The sequence below is a fragment of the Ambystoma mexicanum genome, chromosome 7q (assembly GCF_040938575.1).
Source record: "Ambystoma mexicanum isolate Mex_15411 chromosome 7q, UKY_AmexF1_1, whole genome shotgun sequence".
Taxonomy (NCBI): Eukaryota; Metazoa; Chordata; class Amphibia; order Caudata; family Ambystomatidae; genus Ambystoma; species Ambystoma mexicanum.
The window spans coordinates 953,726,258-953,747,209 of record NC_090941.1 but is presented as its reverse complement, the minus strand read 5'-3'; the positions used below and the strand labels follow the sequence as shown (position 1 = coordinate 953,747,209).

General features: G+C 44.1%; 1 protein-coding gene across 1 annotated transcript in view; it reads left to right on the top strand.

Annotated features, from left to right (window-relative positions):
• The window catches only part of CAPN5 (calpain 5), an 820,088-nt gene that overhangs the window by 613,390 nt on the left and 185,746 nt on the right, over positions 1–20,952 (top strand). The window contains exon 4 of the mRNA XM_069640007.1: positions 12,746–12,954. Within this exon, the coding sequence (XP_069496108.1) occupies positions 12,746–12,954 (209 nt within the window). The remainder of the gene's footprint in view (positions 1–12,745; positions 12,955–20,952) is intronic.

The window sequence follows — 20,952 nt, the reverse complement described above, 5'->3', positions numbered from 1 at the left end:
TTTGTGCAGGGTTTGATAGGCTTCTAGTACTAGGCTGGGGCTTAGATTTAAGGATATGGGAATTAATTGTGGCTGATGGGGCAGGAGGGAGAATAGGAACATTATAGTCCCTATTATGTTGGGATTTCATTTCACGTTTAGTAAAAGGGAGAAGTCTTCTGGGCAGCTTGTGTATTTTGTTGAGTCTGGCACGTAGTTTGTTATTTCTATCATTAGTTGAGCTAGGCTGGGAGGCATAGGCTCCTGGTCCTGGTACAACATGGTGCTTTGAGCCGACATGGTCAGAGTTGTTACTTAAATTTGGCATATTTGGTAGGATAAATGCTGGGTCACATAAGGGGAGTCCACTATGGCAGTCCTGGCTGCTAGTGACAAGGAATGTGGAAATAGCTATTATACAATAGATGCTGCGTAGACTTGACATTATACGAGGCAATCACTATGGAAGTATAGCGGGTTCTTAGACAGTCTAGATACGATTTTGCTAGTGTAGCCAATAAGCAGGCGGGTAAGCAATTTTCAGGAAATCTTAGTACGATTTGCTAAGGTAATCAGACAATCTAGATGCAATTTACTAATGTACTCCCAAATGTAACAAGTTCTTGGGCACTCTAAAGCAAGCGAATTTCCATACAATCTAAATACAATTTACTAAGGTAGTTCCAGGCAGTCTAGATACGATTTGCTTGGATAATCAAACAATCTAGATGCAATTGACTAAAGTACTCCCAAATGTGGCATGTCCTTGGGCACTCGAAGTGCGGTTTTACTGATATAACCAGTAAGCAAACAAGTTTCCATACAATCTAAATGCAATTTGCTAAGATAGTTCCAGGCAGTCAAAGTGCGATTTGCTAAGATAATTAGACAATCTAGATGCAATTTCACTGACGTGGACAGAATGGGTCTGGTTTTCAGGCAGTATGCATGCAGTAATGCGAGAATAGGCTGTAGTGTGGTGGATTCCTAGGCAGTCCGGCTGCAACTTTGCTGCTATAGGTCAAGGCCAGGCCAGTGCTCAAGCAGTGCTCAATACAGCTGTACTACTTTGGACAGGTATAGGATAGAGGTAAGTAACAGGTGTAGCGAGTGGGAGCAGTGGAGCAAAGGCGGGGGTGAGTGACTAGAGATGCAACGCTTAAGGAGAAAGGCTTCCTTCCCATTGGGTATTCTGATGGCTATAGTAGCGCGTAGGCAGGTTACAGTAGGTTAGTTCAAGTAACAAGTGCAGCAGTCGCTTAGGTAAATGGCTGCAAGGAATGGGGGCTGTGCGCGCACGTGTAGCGTGTATTAAATGTATTAAACAGTCAATAATGCGCTGAGCAGTAGTAGAGGCAGTCAGCTTTTCAAATATGAGCTTGTCCATTATTGTGGAATGAGCGTGCCCAGTAAGAGACACAATAATAACATGCGGATGCACGTTTAGTGGCAGAGGTAGAGGTGTGTAGGTTTGCGAGAGTTACCTTGCGAGGAGCCAGCGTGTTGCAGACAGGGGGTCTGGCAGACAGCAGACACAGGCACAAACTGGTGAGGTGGGCCAGCTTCGCCTGCCGGTGGCCAATCGGATTTAAATTAGGCAATGCAGCCTATCTGGGCACGGCGCCTGGTCGGTTTAGGCTCTGGTAGCAAAGAACATGAAATTGTCGGCCATCTTAGAGCGGTTGGGTACCTCGTGTACCTTGATGGCATTGATAATGCGGCAGCAACGTTGCGCGGCAACTGTATTTACCTGGATTTTGAGATAACTGGATTTGTTATTCATTATGTGGCCATAGATGTTTTGGACTACAAATCCCATGATCCTTCACCAATGGCAATGCTGTCTAGGGTTAATGGCAGTTGAATTGCAAACCATCTTAAGGGACACGGGGTGAGCAGCCCTAGGAGGTGAGAAAGAAAGCAAGTGGCTGGTGTCCATCTGCAGCATTTGCTTGACCCACTCTTCTGAAGCTGTAGTCAGCATGAGGTCGTCTGTGGCAGAACAAAAGGGCCAGTCTGTGCAAAGTGGGGGACTGTTCTTCATTGTCTTGTCTAAAACCCTCACATGTGACAAACAATAGACACGCATGGAAATTGACACATTTTCACGTATGTAGGTATGTAGTTGCGTGAACAAAGATGCATCCTTCCACATCTACATTACACAGTCACAAATGCACTCAAACATGTCGCCAGAGGAACAAACACATACACACACTCCACCATCCTTGAATACACAAATAAATACAATTGGTCGCTGCTACTCCCTCTTCATCACTAGATCCCCTTTGCTTTGCTTTCATTCATTGAATTGAAATTTTCAGCCGAATAACCGAGAGAGTGTGGTTTAGGAGCACAGTAACCGCCAGGTCCCCTCAGCATCTTTCTTTATCCGTTGTCCAAGTGACAACTCCATATCTACAATTAACAGCAAGGCTTGGCCACCGTTTCTTGTCATGTCTGACAGAGGATGCCTGGCAACTCAAGGTTATCCGTCATCTACATGTGACCCAGTTCAATAGAGGGGTGAGTGACAAGGATTGTGTGACTGGGCAACATGGGCAAGGGAAGAGGGTGCGTGTGAAGTAAGGGGAGGTGATTGAGTTAAGGGTTGGACCAAAAGGGGAACGGAGGTCTGAAAGTTAATTGTAAAAAGCGTGAAAGTGCATCAAGGATGTGGTGCAAGCAAAGGATATCGGAGGGTGGTGGGTAAGGAAAGTAGGATAAATGAGACACGGCTACACATCTGGAATGATAGTTCAGCAGATTGAGTCTCTTGCTGAAATCTGAGCCCGGCCAGCTGCCGCTGCTGCACCCAATTGTGGGACTGACGTGACCGCTTTCTCTTTTCTGACGAATTGAGGCATCCTTGCTTAATGAGCATGTGCTTCAATGAAGGCTTCCCGTATATATTCTGAGGTGACAGGGTGCCTTGAAATTAGATTTATTAAACAGTGTACTCATTTAGCCCTTGAATAACAACTTTACAGAAAGAGTTTTGTTGGTTCAAATATTGAGGCTGGAATAGGAAAACATGCCTTCCCTGCTATCCAAATTGGAAGCTGCAGAACCCGGAAGCCAGAGCTCAGATCCCCGCCTTCTACACTTCTCCCATTATAAGATCCTGAGCAAATTGCTTTTCATCACTGTGCCATATTTTCCTCAGCCACCTTCAGCGAAAGTCTCACTCATATGGGTTTATGATCTATAGTGTTACAACATAAATAAGTATAACAACCGTTTATATAATGCATACTTCACAACACCACAACGAAACAATCCAGACAAAATCTCACCAAGTCGATGTTGCCTGGTCTGTGGAAGATCCAGGCTACGCTAATGTCAGGACTGTCGGGACTCAGGGTTGGCTAGTCTTTTGTTTGTAGCCCCTGAGCTTCTATTCAAGGCTACAACCAAAAGACCCAGAGCTATAGCCCCTGTCTGCCCCCCCAGTAACACATCTGCTTCACCCAACACCACATGACGACTACCAACGTGAAAACACACCTACGCTCAGTGACCGGTTTCTCTGACCTGAAGCAGCCAACAGCACATCACAACCCTCTTTTCTCCTGGTCAGTCCTACTAACTTACTCCCCTCTCCACAGAGCGCCATGAAACCATGCAGGTGGTACCCGTGCATGGCACAAGAACCTTTAACATAACATACTGGTAGGGAGCTAAGATAGAGAGGGTGCCATGTATGAATTTTTGTTGTGGGGAGGCAGGAAGCCAGGTCTAGGGCTTTTGCGGTGCCAGCTCGTGTGTGTCTCTTGGAGAGAAAGTAGACCATTATTCAACTGTGCTCTGGCATTACCAATCAGTTCTTTATCTTCCCCACATCTTAACATTGGTCACAAACTAAAGATGGGATGCGAGTAGATGTGGCATGCTGGCAAATTGCCGTATCTCCACTAAACAAAGTAGTAGGACTGCCGGGTAACTATGACTACCTGCAAGTATCGGTGTTGGCGAGCGCAGATGTTCCCGAAAAGCACTGAGCACTTTTCCTCCTGCGGATGTTCAGCACTGGGTAAGCCGCATTTTTAAGCGCTCGTGATCGCGGTCCAGCCCGCTGGGTTAGGAGCTACCTATTATGATAGATCTGTAATTTTTTTCCATTTAGTGCCGAACGAAGAATTTCCTTCGATTTTTGCCTCTTCGATCTACGGACCTTTCCAGGCCTGGCATTTCCAAGGTATGCCTATGTACAGCGGTCTCCACGGCGGCACATCCGTGGGTGTGACTATCTGTTTGGGGATATTAAGTGACCGTTACACTCTCCCCCCTTCTGTTCGATGCAGTGCTTTTTCCTCACAGTAATCCCTAGCATTCCCTTGCACCTTCACTTTGGGCGTAGTAATTCCCTGATCTTGGCTTTACCGCACTACAACCCCGGTTATGGTCTGGGTTGACTAGCATGTCTGTTGTCTCTTTGACACATGCCCCCAGTGTTTTCGAATTTCCGGAGAATCCTTTTGACTTCTGCTGCGCAGAGCATTACGTTTGCACTTTGGTCTCTCCGCCTGCTGTGTTGTAAGCACAAACTCTGCTTCTTTTTAAGCTACTAATGGCGCTTAATAGGTATTTTTATCTTTTGTAGGACTGACCTAGTGGCCTTCTACCTCCTACTACTCTTAGTAGAGAGCACCCACGGGCATCATTTGAGGTACTTGTCCCCTCATTCTGTATGCCTCTGTTCATGGATTTTGAACTCATCAATGCATTTTGCTACTCATGAGCTGACTATTTGTCTTTCTGTTTTTATTTCACAGATGCTATGAAATTTTCACTGTTAGTAGTATCACTCCAATTGTAACTTGGTTACGTTGTCAATTTTTTTTTGCTCCTGATGAATGTTCCATACTTGCCTTGAGGAACAGAAACATGTCGAGATATCTCTCTGTATTGTAACCAGAGATTTAAATTTGACACATTGATCCTAACTGAAGTAGGGTACTACATTATGTTTTATATGTACCCATTTGTGTTCGTTTGATGCATTGTTTTTAACTAGCTATCCAAGCCTGTCACGTAACTCCTGTTCTTGTTTGTCTTTCATTGGATATCTTAAGTTTTGTACTGTGGACCATTTCATTTAATTGGCTGTTTTAACCTCTATGATTTACTATTAAAACCTGATACTTATCTTTTAACTGTGAATGGTCCCCTTTTCGAAGCACTTTAGCTTTGTTGTTCTGTATTTCTGGCATCTACACTATAGCTTTGTCTCCCTTTATATATATGTCAAATTGAAAACATGGACACGAGGAAACAATTCCCAGCTTTCCCATTTGAGCAAATTATATTCTGCTGTTGAAATCATTTTACTACGTTTGGTATGTGAGGGAGTATCCCTGGGGATTCGGTCTTTAAAAATAAATAAATCAAAGATAACTGAAAGATATGTTGCATAAAAGTGAAGTAATGTCTACTATAGGTGCCTGAGAATGTGTGGGTGTGGGTGGGGGAGGGGTTGGTACAGAGTTTAGTTCTGAAAGTGTTGGCCGCTGCATTGTGGACTTGGGCCACCACATTGTGGGACTGCACATTGTACTTGCCTTCCGGACAAAAGTTGTCAGTCCTTCCCTGCACCTGTCATGTTTGATCTCCACTACGGAGTGATGCCCAACAATGTGGTGTTGAAGAGAGGTCTACAGACCCCACTCGCCTTGATAATTAGTACTCCTCTGCAAGGTCCTCAATGGACCTTTTATTGACAATGTGGACGGTAGCTCGGAACATGTACATATTGCCTATGCAACATGCATCTGTTAAGGACTGCAATTTCTAGGCGAATTCTGAAACAAATTGTAATCTTAAAAGGTGTGCGTGTGTGCCAATAGCCTGGATTAACATGCATCAGCGAGAGAGGCAAACCCATAAGCATTTGCAGACTCCCCTTGTTCTTGAGGTGTTTTTGGCAAGCGCTTCTGGAGCGGGTTCATTAGTAAATGTTCAAGCTGCTTTAAGTGCTTTGTCTTTTCAGATTTTCATTTGATTGAGAAAATGCTTGTTAGAAGCTCCTGTGGGACCGCGTGCAGTTCAGCACGAACAGTACCGGAGGCTGATCTGGAGCGAGAGCCGTCAAGTGTTTCCAGTGGAAATGATTGCATTGGAGGCCAAGAGTAAATTGCTGCCCATTAGAACTTGCTTTCAGAAAGGGCAGCTGTAATGGCTACTAGGAGATCGCTGGGCGTTTGGTCGGCCATTTCCTTTTTGCAAGGGTGACGTCACTGCAGTCCTCCGCGCCTCTCACTCCATTTCCTATTGGTTTTAGGATTTTGGATTGAGTTTTTGGTTGCAGGTGGTTGAAATGTTAAGAGAGTGCAACTCCGAGATGACGTAGATGAAGTGAAACCGATTAGTGTTGACGCGTCATCATGAAGGTACCAGCATATAACTTCTCACATAATTCTCGATCTCCTTACACCCAACCCACGCCTGTTTAGTTCATAGTTTACCGCTGCTGCGACAATCCACACACCATTCAGACATGGGTGACTAGCAGGGACCTGGCCACCCTCACATAACTTAAATGGCTGAAATGCACACACGGAAAATAGAACCCCCCAATTCTCCCAAATTTTGGACTCTGGTTCCTCCGAGGACGTTCAACCAATAGCATGCTGGCACCATAATTATGGTGAAGGGTGCTATAAAATGACAAAATTAATGAATCTATCTGGAGAAAGCATTGCAGGCGCCAGTCGTGACGCGCAGAGGGTGGGGGGTGGGGAGTCTATGTAGCACAGCTTTAGTGAACAGAAACCGTCCTTTTGAATGGATCAAAAGGTTATGTGGTCGCGATACAATGTTTGCTAGAGGAAAAGACTTTTTTTTTAAATTAAAAAACTGTTTATGGGAAAAGAGCACTACTGAGGATGGTACTTTTATAAAGCGAAAACATTGCTTTGCAAGATTTTAAGATGTATTGCGTGCATTCTTTACACGGAAGTAGAGTTTTCCTTTTAAGCAAAAGCAACCTACAGACCTGAAAATTGTGCAGCATTACGATGAGGACTTGTGAATTTCAAATGATGCAAAGAATCGATAGTAAAGATTCACAATGAGTGTGTCCAAAACGACGTTCGTGTTTTATGTTTTGGTATGTGTGACCCTTGTGCACTGCACGAGGGCACACAGGGCGCTGTAAAATGCATAGCCAGTATTAAGAACAACAGAGTGGATCATACAATACGTATTTCAAACACATCATGGAGCAGAAGTAAGGAAAAAGTATACTTTGCTCCTCCCCAGGCTGGTCGCCAACTAGAGCACACCTACAAAACCCTCCTCTCTTCCCTTTTCATTTCATAAAAAAAAGGTGAGATTGTTTTTCAACATCTCCACGCACGGTGCATTTACCCTTCAGGCTGCCTTGCAGAGTGGTGAGTTGGTCTTGCCAGTGTGAGCGGTACAGGTTGTGGATAGGTCAGGTGGTCATGGCCGGCTTCTTTAGCTTGATGATCTAGGCTCAGCACGGGTTAGTACATTTAACAAAGCATAAGGCAAAGCCTTGGCACGGTGTCGCGGTGTAGGTGCCATCAATGCTTTTAATTTTGGTCGGCTTGCAGCTGAATCCATTTCTCCTTTTGTGATGCACTGGTGTAGCCCATTGCCATACTGCTGATGGAGGAAAATGGGTGTGGAGACCCTACTTTGGATGTTTCCGGGGACAGCAGTACTCCAGGTCCATTCGCGTTTTCTCACTTGGGTCTGACACTTTGTAAGAACCAAGCTGGATTGCTTGATTTGGGATGCTGAGCAGTCAAGATAACCATTTGTATTTGCCTGGTTGATGGCATGGCCAATGTAGAGGGGTCGGGTATGAATTTCTCCTTCTGTTGAGGGTCTGCTTCTCCAGTGTTGACCACATCCCACCATCCACCTTTCAACTATTCGCATGATTTGATCAGAGTGCCCGAGCAGGCTCTCTGGTTCGTACATGCAGGTGTTACTGCTGTACTTGCTTAAACTTAGCATCCTGGTCCCACAGTTATGATTTGCCTTTTTGGTTCCGATGCATTCTAGTGTATCCAAACCAGCTTAATACCCTGCGTGTAAAGGTATATAGTACAGTCATCTATTTGCTACGCTTGTATCCAAAGAAACACATAATCCATGTGTATCCCGCACGTGTAGTGTAAGACTCTGACACAGAGGGGTCATGGTGATTAGCAGAAACCTTTATTTAAGTGAGAAAAAGAAAAGAAAACCCTATGTTGCCCTAACTCTGAGAGGGGTTTCCCTGCCACAACCAAAATAACTAGTGTCCCTGTCCAAAAGCAAAAGTCCCATTGTCGGAATCCTAACTCTTCAGTTTTAAACTAAATGAAAAGGCGGTCTTTCTAGCACAAAGGTGGGTGACTCCCTTTCCCTGGACAAAAGACAGTTCCAGAATCTTCAGTTCAAGTGGTGGGCAATATCTCCCTTCCCCGGCCTTGTTCAGGCTTCTTGTAAAGTTAATCAACTGCTGGGGGATGTCTCCCTGTGCCAGCCTTCTTCAGGCTTGAAATACAGTTCAATAATTGTTGGGGAAATCTCTGTTCCCTAGTTGGCCCTTCTCAGGCCTCTTTTTTGTCTCTGGGTTTCTGACCCTGGTTGGCATACATGGTTCCTTTTCACCAGGCACAGTTGCAAAGAAGATGTGTCTACAAACTGTGGTGGATCCCTGACCCTGGTTGGCTGGGTTGGTTTCTTCAGACCAGACACTGCTATGAAGAAGAGTAGCATGGATGCACATCAAAGCTGTGGTGGGTCCATGACCCTGGTTGACAGAACTGGTTTACCCCTACCAGGTACTGCAACGAAGAAGAGTAACATGAATGCACATCCAAGCTGTGGTGTCACATGCAGACTTGGTTTACTCCCCTGCCAAGTAATCCCTTCAAGTAAATCATTCTCACAGTTCTTTTTGTGGTTTCATGATTTCACATAGAGGCTTGGTTTTATATGGGTGTGGGTTCTAGACCCGCACTGCAAGTTTTCGCCAGTACCCCACTAAACTTGTTTCACTGTTCTGCCAAGTGTTAATATCTTGTTTTAGTTTTCTAAATGTCCTTTGACTTCCATCAGGGTCCCAGACCCAATCGTGTGGCTTCTTGTGCTTACTTCCCCTACCCCCAAGTTGTCTCTTCCACTCTACAGGTACCCTGGCGCTTCGTTGTCCATCTGTGTACCTTAATTTGTGGTCCTTGAGGGACTCTGGTCATTCCTTACACCTACCATTTGCAGTGGGGCTCCCCCTGCTTTCTTCTCTCGTCTCTTGGTGCCTGCAGCTCCACCGTGCCTGCTTCTTTCTTGTCTGTGTGGGACCGTTCCTCCACAGGGTGCTGACCCTTGGGGATGCCAGGAGCATCTTCCTTGCTGCTCACCCTGCTGTCCTTGCACACCGGACCAGCTTGACAGTGACCTTCTTTTTCAGCTCCCCGGTCTGCCTCTCTCCTTCCCTGAACATACTCAGTCTTGCGGTTCCTCCAGGGCGGACTGGACACTTTGTCAAGCCCTTTCTTGCTTTTGACTTGGTTCTTTCCAATCGGCTGTCGCGAACCACTAGAATGCACAAGTGGTACTGGGAGGTACTCTACATTGCTCTTCGCCTCCTCCTCACAGTACTGATGGAGTTATGTTGGGACTCACTAGAGCTCTTCCTCGTCTCAGTACTTTCTACTTCTGGCTTACTACAGAAGAACATGGAATTAGGAGGGTAGGGGTGAAGGAGGGGGTCACAGAGAGGTGGGATGTTGTAGGGATACCACGTTCTCTCGATATGGTCATCACTGGTCCGCATAGGGGGATTCTCCTCCAATGAGCTCCACCCGCTGAGTACCACCCCACAAGTGGAACTATCTGGTAGTGGCCTCACCTCCCTGGCCTCATGGGAAGGGGCTCCCCCTACGAGGGGCTCCCCCTATGGAAGCAGTGAGTTTCTCCATATTGCCTAGCTTGTGTAGCACAAGCCTACACATTGTAGTACAAGCCCCAAGCAGGGATCGAAATTTAGATTGGATAAGCAGAGCCTAAAAGCAGCTCCTGGGTGTCAAGCATTAAACAGTGAGCAGGAGCTCCCATTCCGTGGCCGAAGTGAGTGGGAACAGTCGGGAGCGGTATTCCACTACTTTCATTTTTTACTGTTAACAGCTCTACTACTTTTTGCAACCATTTTCACTATTCCAGAACTGTTTGTGGAGTTAGCACATTTCTCCACTTTGCCACCGGATATCAGTTATAGGTAAAGTGAAATCTGTTTCAACTCAATTGGCTGTCAACCAGCATGACTGCACCCTTGACAAATGCGTTGCATGTTGCAGCCTTCCTTCCTACACTGTCCACCACTGGAGTCACACTTCCACTACCTTTTTGGTACACTGCTCCCACTGGGGAACAAGGAGCTAGTGCATAGTGGTCCACAAATGTAACTTCCACATAAGATTAAACTTGATATTTTGTCCATTATTTATAACCCCTTATGCTTTAAATGTGATGTAGATGTATCCTAGTGCACATTAATGTCACATAAGAATGTGCAGCATCAGATGGCCTGGGGAGCCACAAGTTGCTCCCAGTAGCTGTTGTTGAGCAGGCTCTTCTAGGCTACAAGGCTACAAGCAGGAGCTAAATAGGAGGAACTAAATAGTTCCCAGTGCCCCTCAACTATGAACCCTGCACATGACAATCGCAGAGGTTTGGCCAAGACCACCAATCTATTTTTACAAAAGGCCTGTCATATTGTCATATTGCACATAGTTAAAATAGCATAGTCGTTCCTTTGAGATGTGGCACTAGGACCCAGAGAGTACCCTAATAAACACACGTCAAAAACTTAATTTGCTCATTATGTGTTAAAACCTACATTTAATATCATCCAACACACACCCCACCCATCAAAATTAATAAAATATCCTTTTTTAATTTCAAAATTAATGGAGCCTCTATTCTTGTTCAAGAACCCCACAGTTGCTACTTGATTTCCGATTACTTTTTTGGAATAGGCCTTGAAGACATTGGTTGAATTTGCTTTGCACTACAGTCTTTTAACATGTTGTTCAAATGCGGTTGGAATAGGACCGGAAGTGAACCCCAAACCTGAAACCACAAGAACATGTGCACCTTAGAGCGTCTAAAGAAGTGGAGCATACACCATGGACAAAACAAACCGAAACAAATGTGCATAAGAAAACAGTCGCCTTATATAAAGCCAGCATTAAACTAAGCGGGCAAGTGCTTCCAAATGAAAGAGTACTATATAAATATAAGCAAAGCCGACTAACCTGACATACCTCCTCTTGGAACTGGCTCCTTGCCTGTATCATTTGCAATTTCCATCAGTGTTGTTAAAGCCGACCTCAATAAAGAAGGCTGGTGCAGCTTTCACAAATGGCATGTTCTCTTTTATTGTTTTGAATAAAGGCCATGGGCATCATGAACTCGTTTGTCAATGACATCTTCGAGCGCATCGCCGGGGAAGCCTCCCGCCTGGCCCACTAGGGATAAAATTCAAGGGATAAAAAGGCGGGCACTTCTTCCACAGTGCCCATACCAGGAACAGCCTCAGATGAGAACAGTGATGAGGACCCACTGGCTGAACATTGCAGTTGTCTTGGAACCCCCTCCCTCACACACAAGTGTTACCTGTTTCGCTTGATTCTTCTACCCTGATCCCCCTCTACCTCCTCCAGCCTACTTCTGCAGGAGTCTGTCCTGATACATTCTGGTTTCACCATCACCGTCTTGTGGCCAATGCTGGATTTGACTTTTATGGACTTGATTCATTCACGGTGCGTCACCCTTTCTCAACTCTCATGCTGGACTTCCTTTGCATCTTTTACTCCCATCTTCATCTTGTATCCTGGCTTGCAACATTGTGTTACTACTGACTTCTGCAATTGTATTCGCTCTCCCCTCTTGCTTCTCCACTCTTTTGGACTGCTTACTCTCTGTTCTCTCCCGCTCTCCCTTTCTCCCTTTTCCTATCTCCTCCCCTTACTTTCTTCTATGCACTTACACTATCAGAATTGTCCCTGGACCTAATATGATAGCAACCTCGTCTGTTTCCTCCACCCTCCCATTACTGTTTTTTCCTCCCCACCCCCCTCCAGCACTATCTGAAATGTAGTCAGGCCTAGTAGGATAGTCGCTTGTTTTGTTCCTCCCCTCCCTTTCTGCCCCCCTCTCCCTCCCCTTTTGTTATTCTGCGGCTCTACCAGAAATGTCGTCAGGCCTAGTACGGTAGTCACCTGTCTGTTTCCATTTCCTTCCCACTCTCCCCCTCCCTTCCTTATCTATGTCATAGCTCTTGCACTATCTGAAATGTCGTCAGGCCGAGTATGATAGTTATTTCACATCCTTACTGTTCATGGCCTGTAAGAATGTCATTGTATTTTCCCTTGTTCCCTCCCTTGCCTTGAAGCGCTTTGAAACACATTGTGTATAGGCGCTATATAAATAAACATATCATATCATATTAAACAAAATAAAAAACTGAATGCAGCAGGCCGAAAAGGTATTCAGCAGAGCGACTGCAGTTTTCTTTGGCTGGAAAGTCCCTGATAAAAATGTGTGTTTTTGGAATCCTGCCCATACTGAAGACTGGGCAGGCAGGGAAACTGGCAGAGTGATTATGTAGTGATATTTTGATTTCGTTATGGTCAATTTCCTAACCGTTCCCATCAAAACAATCTACTGTTAATGTGTATACATTATCGTTTTATCAACAAAAAACACCTGCCTGTCCATTCTAACTCTCCTTTTTCTTGCTCCACAGGTGATTCCGGACTGGAAGGGGCAGGAGTGGAACCCTGAGAAGCCAGAAAACTATGCTGGGATTTTCCATTTCAATTTCTGGCGGTTTGGCGAATGGATCGATGTAGTGATCGACGACCGTCTGCCAACCATTCACAATTCACTCATCTACTGCCACTCCAATGCGCCTAACGAGATGTGGTGTGCGCTCTTGGAGAAGGCTTATGCCAAGTAAGAATGTTACTGTTAACAAAATAATTGAATAGGTTGTGGCTACATTTTGATACCCCTGGTACAGGTGCGCACAATTGGCCAATTCGTTACTACAGCTTGTCTTGTGATGCTACTGTTTTCCACCTGGTAAGAGAAGTTTTTAGCTATTCACAAGGCGGGAAAAGCAATGTTTATGGGTTAGGGAATTCCACCTCTACCCAGATGTAGAACTGACAGTTCTGTTATTGGCTTTTATGTAGCTCAAATGTTGCCCTTTTCATGGTCACATGGTGTTTGAGACCTGCAAGAGTAAGGGTTAGTGAGTTCAGTAGGAGCAGAGGGAGCAGTGCATGGTTGCCTTTCCTTTGTGTTGATGCACACGGATTGTACGCGAATGGGCTCAGTGTTGGAGGTAAGCTTCTACGTGTTTTTGGCACATAGTCTGTTCAGATTGGCACTGGGTTTACCCTGATGTGGGTACACATACTGTGCATGGTTGATGTTTGATATGATTGTGTTATGGTGTTGGGGGAGGGGGCTGGGGGGGGTATTCAGGCTGGTCTGTTCGTCAAGCATAGGGTTGTATAGTGATTGCATTTCCATTGTGATTTTTCTGGTCTTTGAGGTGGTGTGGTGTGCAAAGTAATGTGGTGAGTTGTGATGGCAGACATGGTAGGAGACTGAATCCGGTAAGTAGGATGTTTAGTTAACAAACATCAGACTGGAGCCAAGTATTGCTGGGTGCAGTCAAAGAGGGAGTGTTAATATGGGGCAGGGTGATACAAGGTGCAGTATTTCACCCAGGAGAGATACATCGTTGGCAGCAGGTTGCTGGACCTGTGGGCTGTGTGGAGAGGGTAATGGTGTAGCTGGCTACCTATAGTTGTTATCTAAATAGCCATGTCTTCAGCGATTTTCAGAAAGTTAAATGTTTCTGTAAGTGTGCGATTGGTTCTAGGTCTTATTTCCACATTTTAAGGCCTAAACGCAAAAAAGACTGATTTTCTTTTTTGGCTGTTTTTGTGTTGACTTTAAAATGCAGAAATAGCACGTTCTGCCCTTCCCCACCCTCTCCCGCTGGTTCTATCATTATTCGGGAGGGGTGGGGGGTTTAACCCACCAGAAAGCACCTTTCCCCATCCACCACTCCCTTCCTGGAACAACACACACGCACACACGTGCCTCTCACTTCAGTGATGACTGTTGTGGCTCACAGTGCCTGTCAGCCCCTGTGTGCACTCGTGTGCGACAGTGGCATGACATTTCGATTTAAAAATACCTTTTCCTGGGGTCACAGAGCAGTCTTTATAAATCAGTATTTTTTTCCTTACGGAAAAAAGAAAACGATAATTTGACTGTGTGCGATTTGGAAGCAAGTACCAAAGTTTGCTGATGAGGTTTGCACATTTCTGACAGTACGTCCATGCTAGGGCTAGGCCTTCTCCTTGGATATAGATGGTGACGATGTATGTTCCTTTCCACGTGCCTCAAAGGTATGGTGGGTGATGCAAAGAGCTTTGTAAGGTATTTTCTTTCGTGAACAGTAGGTAATGGAGAGCTCTGAGGGCATTCGTGAAGTGTTCTATTTATACACGTCAGCAGTCTAGCTTCTGTGATCTGAACTCTGTCATTTCTTGTTCAATTTGTTTATTTTGGCAGACCCATAAAATAAACATGCAGTTATACATATTCAAAACAATCTGTAACATTTACAATTCCCTAGTATTGCCCTTTAGCGTTCAGTTACACAATATACAAGCAATTGAATTTCTGAAACAAAAATAAAGTGCTAAGTGGCCTGAGAATTACATTTACTCTAAAAATAAAATGGGACTGGTTTATAAAGGGCTAGGCGCCCTTTAAAATATGATAGATCTCAATGTAAGTTAGGGATTAAAAAATAACATAGAACAACATTAAAAGTGATAGCAACGAGCACATTACAAGAAACTACAATTCATCTGCCCTGTCGTAAAAATTCATCCATGAAAATGGGCAAAGACACAACTTCACAACATCACTAATATGTGGTATATTCGAACTAAAATACAATAGGGCACACAATACACAAATACTAGATAAATAAACTAAGAGTTAGAGCACTATATTAGACATTTAGTGCTTGATAACTTAGTTGCTTCCGCCATGCTCACCTGAAAATTGGACTTGCGCTTTTTCAGTTACAGGATCATTGTACAATTTACAAAAGTTAAGTGCGACTTGCACATTTCCGATTCCATTCGCTAATAACAAGGAATTTCAGCCAGCAATTCCTCGTGGTGTTAAGACGGCCCAGGAAAGTCCCAAATTACCCAGAGTACTTGGAGTCAATCCAAACCCGACTCAAAGACGAAGCAGACAAAGTGCAAGGCAACATCCAGCTTTCTTATCATCCAAATAAAACAGGAACAGCATAATGCTAGGCTGTAAAGACCTCTGCATATGGAAACTAAGGCACAATCACCATATACTAGTAATACGACAGACACGAGGTTCGATTATGGTTTATTTCAAAGTATGCTCAATTGGCCGACTGGGGTCTAACATCTCGCAATGTGTGTCACCCAGACCTCGTGAGACGCAAGAGAGCGAGCATTGCTCAAGCGGCAACATATATACAAACATGTAATCTTTCAAGGCAAATCAAACCACCCATAATATAGCTTCTAGGGTTAGGGTTCGATGACTGACAATTATGACAAGTTTCTTCTTCAGTCTAATTATACTTATTCTAGCAACAGTTGCAGAGACCGTTCTTAGTTATGGAGAACATAAAGCACTTGTTCAGCAAGGACATCATGTTTGGAAGAGAGACACATTCCTTAGTATGTTATCTACCAGTTACTATTCGCGAACTAGCGGTCAGTCTGTTCTGAGGCAGATCCGCGAAGGAGGACCACTAGAAGAATATAATTCATGCTTTAATTGCCTGTTGCTACAGCTTTGGTGAGACAGGCCGGCACCTGGGCCGCTGATTAAATGCTGTTTCTGCTTGCCTCCAAGGACTTTTGTGAAGGAGGAAACAATGTATTTCTGTACTGTTTGGCATTCCTGTCTGGGTTGAACTTTCAACATGCAGGCTGTGGCCTCGCACCGTGTATGAGTTTTCAGAATAAAATACATTTTACAAAGCATTAGATAGAAATGAAAAAGCAAATGGCGGCGGATATTACACAAAATGGACGCCCTCTGGTTATGCGGACGATTCTGTGTTTGCAATGTTTGTTACATGATGCGATTGGTTTCTGGCCAACATAATATACATACTTATACGTGATTAGGGTCGTTCCTGGACTAAAAAACCCTCCTTTTGGCCGTAAACCAGGAGCATCATCCGTACATTTCGGCTTCATCTGACCATGTATCTAATTCTGAACTATGCATGCTACTATAATCTTCATCTCCAATATTAATTCACATAAATGCCTTCATTGTTTTATTTACGTGATTTGCACCTTCATTTAATATGTGAGTGTGTTCTGCCTTCATTGCGTGTACACATTCATTTGAAATTTCAGAACAACAGATTGGCAGGCAGTGTATGCAACAACAGCAGAACATGAGGATCCCAAGTATCATTACTAGAATTGCAATTAGTTTCCATCCCAAAGAATGCAGCAGTTCCCAAAACCATGTGCTTATGTTTAAATTCCCCCACCTGTGGGGACATGAATATCAGAATTTAGGACGTGCAATTTCTTGATTGCTTCAAAAATCATAGGGGAGGAGTCACTTACGAATACACAGCACGCTGTCCCACGATTTTGCACACACCCCCACGATCAGCCAAAATGATATCAAGAGCCATCCTATTCTGAAGTGTCATCAATCTAACTGCTTTCTCTTCTAATGTCATGTTATACAGTATATCGGTCAATCCATGTATTGTCTTTTGTAACACCCTGGACAGTTTCCTTATATTCCATGAATATATTGCTTGTCCCCAGATTGGTATAAATGATTTTGCTATGTCGCCTGCAATCAGCCCTGCTTCATCCGGCTGTGGCCTAGATCTGGATAGTTTGGATATGTCTGAAGTTCTGGGAAGGAATACACCAGGGAAAAGGTATTCCTAATTAACAGGTCCCTTCCCAATTTCTAGGTAACCAGGGATAGTCCTGCTCGCCACATATAAAATAAACAGGATCACCTATATATATATTGGTTCCTCTAATTTCAAGCACTGCAGTATTCATGCATCTAGTAAATATTCCCACTGGATAGGAACCCTTTTTCCATAAGCAAAATGGGAGAGTACGTGGACTGTAATTACTGGTATAGGAGAGAGGCACCTGCAGTGGAAAAATCCCACTAGGCTTTTGCAACATCCTTATTCCCTACGGGAGCCATGTTGAAAGTGATTACAGAGGATTTGTAAGGTACAAAGAGCCTACCTACGTAGTTTGCCATTGGTTTTTATTATTCTCGCCCTGGTTCCATTACCACTCTTTTGAACTCATCTATGTTTGTTCCATCCAATTGACCAGTATCACTATTATTCCACTTTCCGTAGAATAATGCACTCAATGATGCATAACATGCTGCATTAAACAGTAATGGCTGCACATATCAACCCATTCCTTTTCTGCCATGCTGGGGTAAATGGGAGCAGACCCAGCAGTTAGACCTATTCAGAATAGCATGAGTCATATTCATAATTAAAAGCAATGCGTTATTATCATACCCTTTTCTGTGTCTCACCTCTTGTGAGGGGAAAGTGTAAGTGAGCACATGTACTTGGCTGCTTGTGGCAGGAGCATTGGTAGCAGGCAGAAGAAAGCTCAAAGGATGCACAGTCTTCAGATACCGAAATATTGGGACTAATGTAATCAAGATGCAAAGTGGTGTCATAATTATTAGCATATTTCTTCCGAAACAAATTCTTCTGGGGACTCTTTTAATCTCTATTTCTACAATATCATCAGCTTTGGTACAGGAGGGAGCAAGAGTAAGTATAGGCATTGTCTGCAATGTTTATCTCGGCAATGTTCATCACGAAAAAGTTCTTCACAGCAGCGCACGTTCAAATGGCAAAGCGTTCAGGCCAGTTCAGGTTAGCCCGCTTAATAAATGATAGCAAGCTTGTATGGTTTTGCACAGGGCTCCAAGAAGGCCGGAGCAAGCATCAATTGTGTTGGTACCATATGCCTCCCCGCTGGTCCCCACGGGCTCGCATTGGCCATTCACTTTCCAAAAGTAGCACTGGGAAACCGTGTTTCAGAGCTTTCATTTTGATGCAGATTGATACAGCTCATACGCTCCATTTCCCTAGGCCTCAGTTCCCCATTTCATCCGTGTTGGGAAGAGAGGCAAAACAAATACGCATATCACTTCTGACTTTGAGAACGTAAGTTGTACCTTATGGCTCAAGGTACCGTATGTTCAAGGAACAATGCACTCTTGTTTCCAGATGCAGGATCAGTGTTAGCCTACGATGCAATGAGTAATGCTGTGGCAGTAGTCGAACAAGGCTGAGGCACCGTTGGCCTTTCGATCTTTGTTGCAAACTCCCCAGGCCTTTTCTCGGGCTTAGGAAGCACTTCTGGCAGAGGACTGGCGATGGTATCTTTGTGATCGAGTGCAGCTGTTTCTCTTTCGGTGTTCGGATCAGGCAGCTCTTTCAAAGCGAATGGAATTCTTTTCATATGTGTGGCATGGATCCATGACTTTCGACCATCCACTCGGACTGCAGTCTGTGTTGCCAGGAGGACTTGATAAGGCCCCTTCCACCGCAGTACAAGTAAAGACTTTCTTTCAAAGTTCTTGGTAAGGATCCAGTCTCCAGGCTGCAGACCATGCCCTGGGCCGGTATATCTGACAGGAAGAGCCTCCTGCACCTGCTGATGAATTAAGTTCTGAGTTAACAGTTTACAATATGTAATGAGCAAAGGGTATTCAACATCTTGTAATTTCTTAGGCTCTGGGGGCACTCCAAACATTTGCTGGCCTCCCCATGAAAATTTCATATAGAGTCCAATCTTTGCCTGCACAGACGTTCACATGCACAACAAAGCTAATGGTAATGCATCAGGCCACTTCAATGGACTCCCTGTGCATATTTTACTGAGCTTATTCTTAATATACCATTTTGGCGTTCCACAAGACCGGCACTCAAAGGGTGCCTGGCCGAGTGAAATCTTTCATCAATCTGGAGGCCTGCGAAGATCTGTAGTATCATGGCTGCAATAAAATGCGGCCCGTTATCTGGCCATATGACCCGTGGCAAGCCGAAACGGGAAAAATACTCTTTTAACATGACTTACCTCTTTCAACTTCTCAATATACATTTTGGCGTGTAAATCAGTGGCAGTTTGTTTTCTAATTTTGTCTGAAAATGTGTTTCCCTTTCCAAAATCACATGTTACCTTTTTATGTGCTTTGCATTTTATTATTGCTAATTGTTTGGGAAGCGCAAGTGCAGACAACAACCTTACTATCAAAGCATCATGTTGGATCTTGACTCCGTGTGATGTCAAGAAACCCCTTCCAGCCCATAGTCGACCAAAATTGTGTACCACCCCAAATGCGTACTGACTGTCAGTATATATGTTTACATTTAAGTTTTCAGAAATTTTCCATGCTCTGGTTAACGCTATTATCTCTGCATCTTGTGCTGCTTGGGGCACCATGACGGTTAAAGTGTGACCTAAAACCATACCCTCGGTTTGTTTTACTGACGCGGCAGACGCAGCAACAGCTCGCAAACAGCGCAGCAAAGCACATGTAACAGGATCCAACGTTGACAAGAAGTAGCCGCATGGTCTATTTCTCCCTCCTTGTTCCTGGGTCAAGACAGCCAAAGCACAACCATTGTTTTCATGCACAAATAACTTGAAATTCTTGTCATAATTTGGTGTGCCCAAAACTGGAGCTGAACACAATGCAGCTTTGAGCAGGTCAAATGATTCTTGACATTCCATGCTCCATGGCAAAGGCAGGGCAACATCCTTCCTTGTCAGTGCCACTACTGGTTTCACAATCATGGCGAGGTTCGCAATCCACTGCCTACAATATGAAGCCATGCCAATTAAAGCCCTGACTCTTTTCTGTGTTTTTGGAATAGGCATACCAGAGATGCTTTCTATCCTTTCTGGTGTAAATCTTCTTCCCTCCTTCGAAAGGAGGTAGCCTAAATAGGCAACTTCCTTTTGACATTACTGGAATTTTTTTAACGGAGCTTTGTGTCCATGTGCTGCTAAATGTGTCAATAATGTAACTGTGCTCACTTTACAAATTTCTTCTGTGTTTGCTGCAATCAACAAATCGTCTATGTACTGTAACAATACACAACCTGTTTGTAGCTCTAGCATGTCTACATGTTCTTTTAATGCTGTCAGACTTTCAGTGTAACCCTGTGGAATTTGTGTGAATGTAAATGAACGTCCTCCTAGGGTAAAAGCAAATAAATATCTGCTGTCTGGATGTACTGGAATACTGAAAAACGCAGTCTTCAGATCTATAACACTAAAATATGATGCGGACCCTGGAATCATCATCATCATCATCATCAAAACTGTAGTTACATCCAGGACTAATGGAAATTGTGGGTCAACAACTTTATTCAATCCGCGCAAATCAATTATGAAACGGTACGGTATATCATTACCTCGTTTCTTATAAACCGGAAAAATCGGACTATTGCAAGTGCTACCTGAAATCTCTTCAATTACGTTTCTTTCAATCAAATCTGACACAATGCATTTCAATGCCTTCTCCCCTTCTGCATAGATTTTATATTGTGGAATTTGCGGCAATGTAATTCCTTCTTTCAAGACAATTTTTACTGGCTCCATTTTCAAGCAACCAACATCGTTCTCATTCCCTTCCCATATACAAGTTGGTACATTACTCAATTCCGTCGGTAATGGTCTAGATAAAAATTGCGATACAGGAGTTTTCTGTGGTGATATTGTCAAATACACTCCATCAGGAGAACAATAAATAACTGCATTCAATTTCTTCAACAGATTTAAACCCAACAAATTTTCTCAGCAATTTTTGTCAAAAGAAATGGGC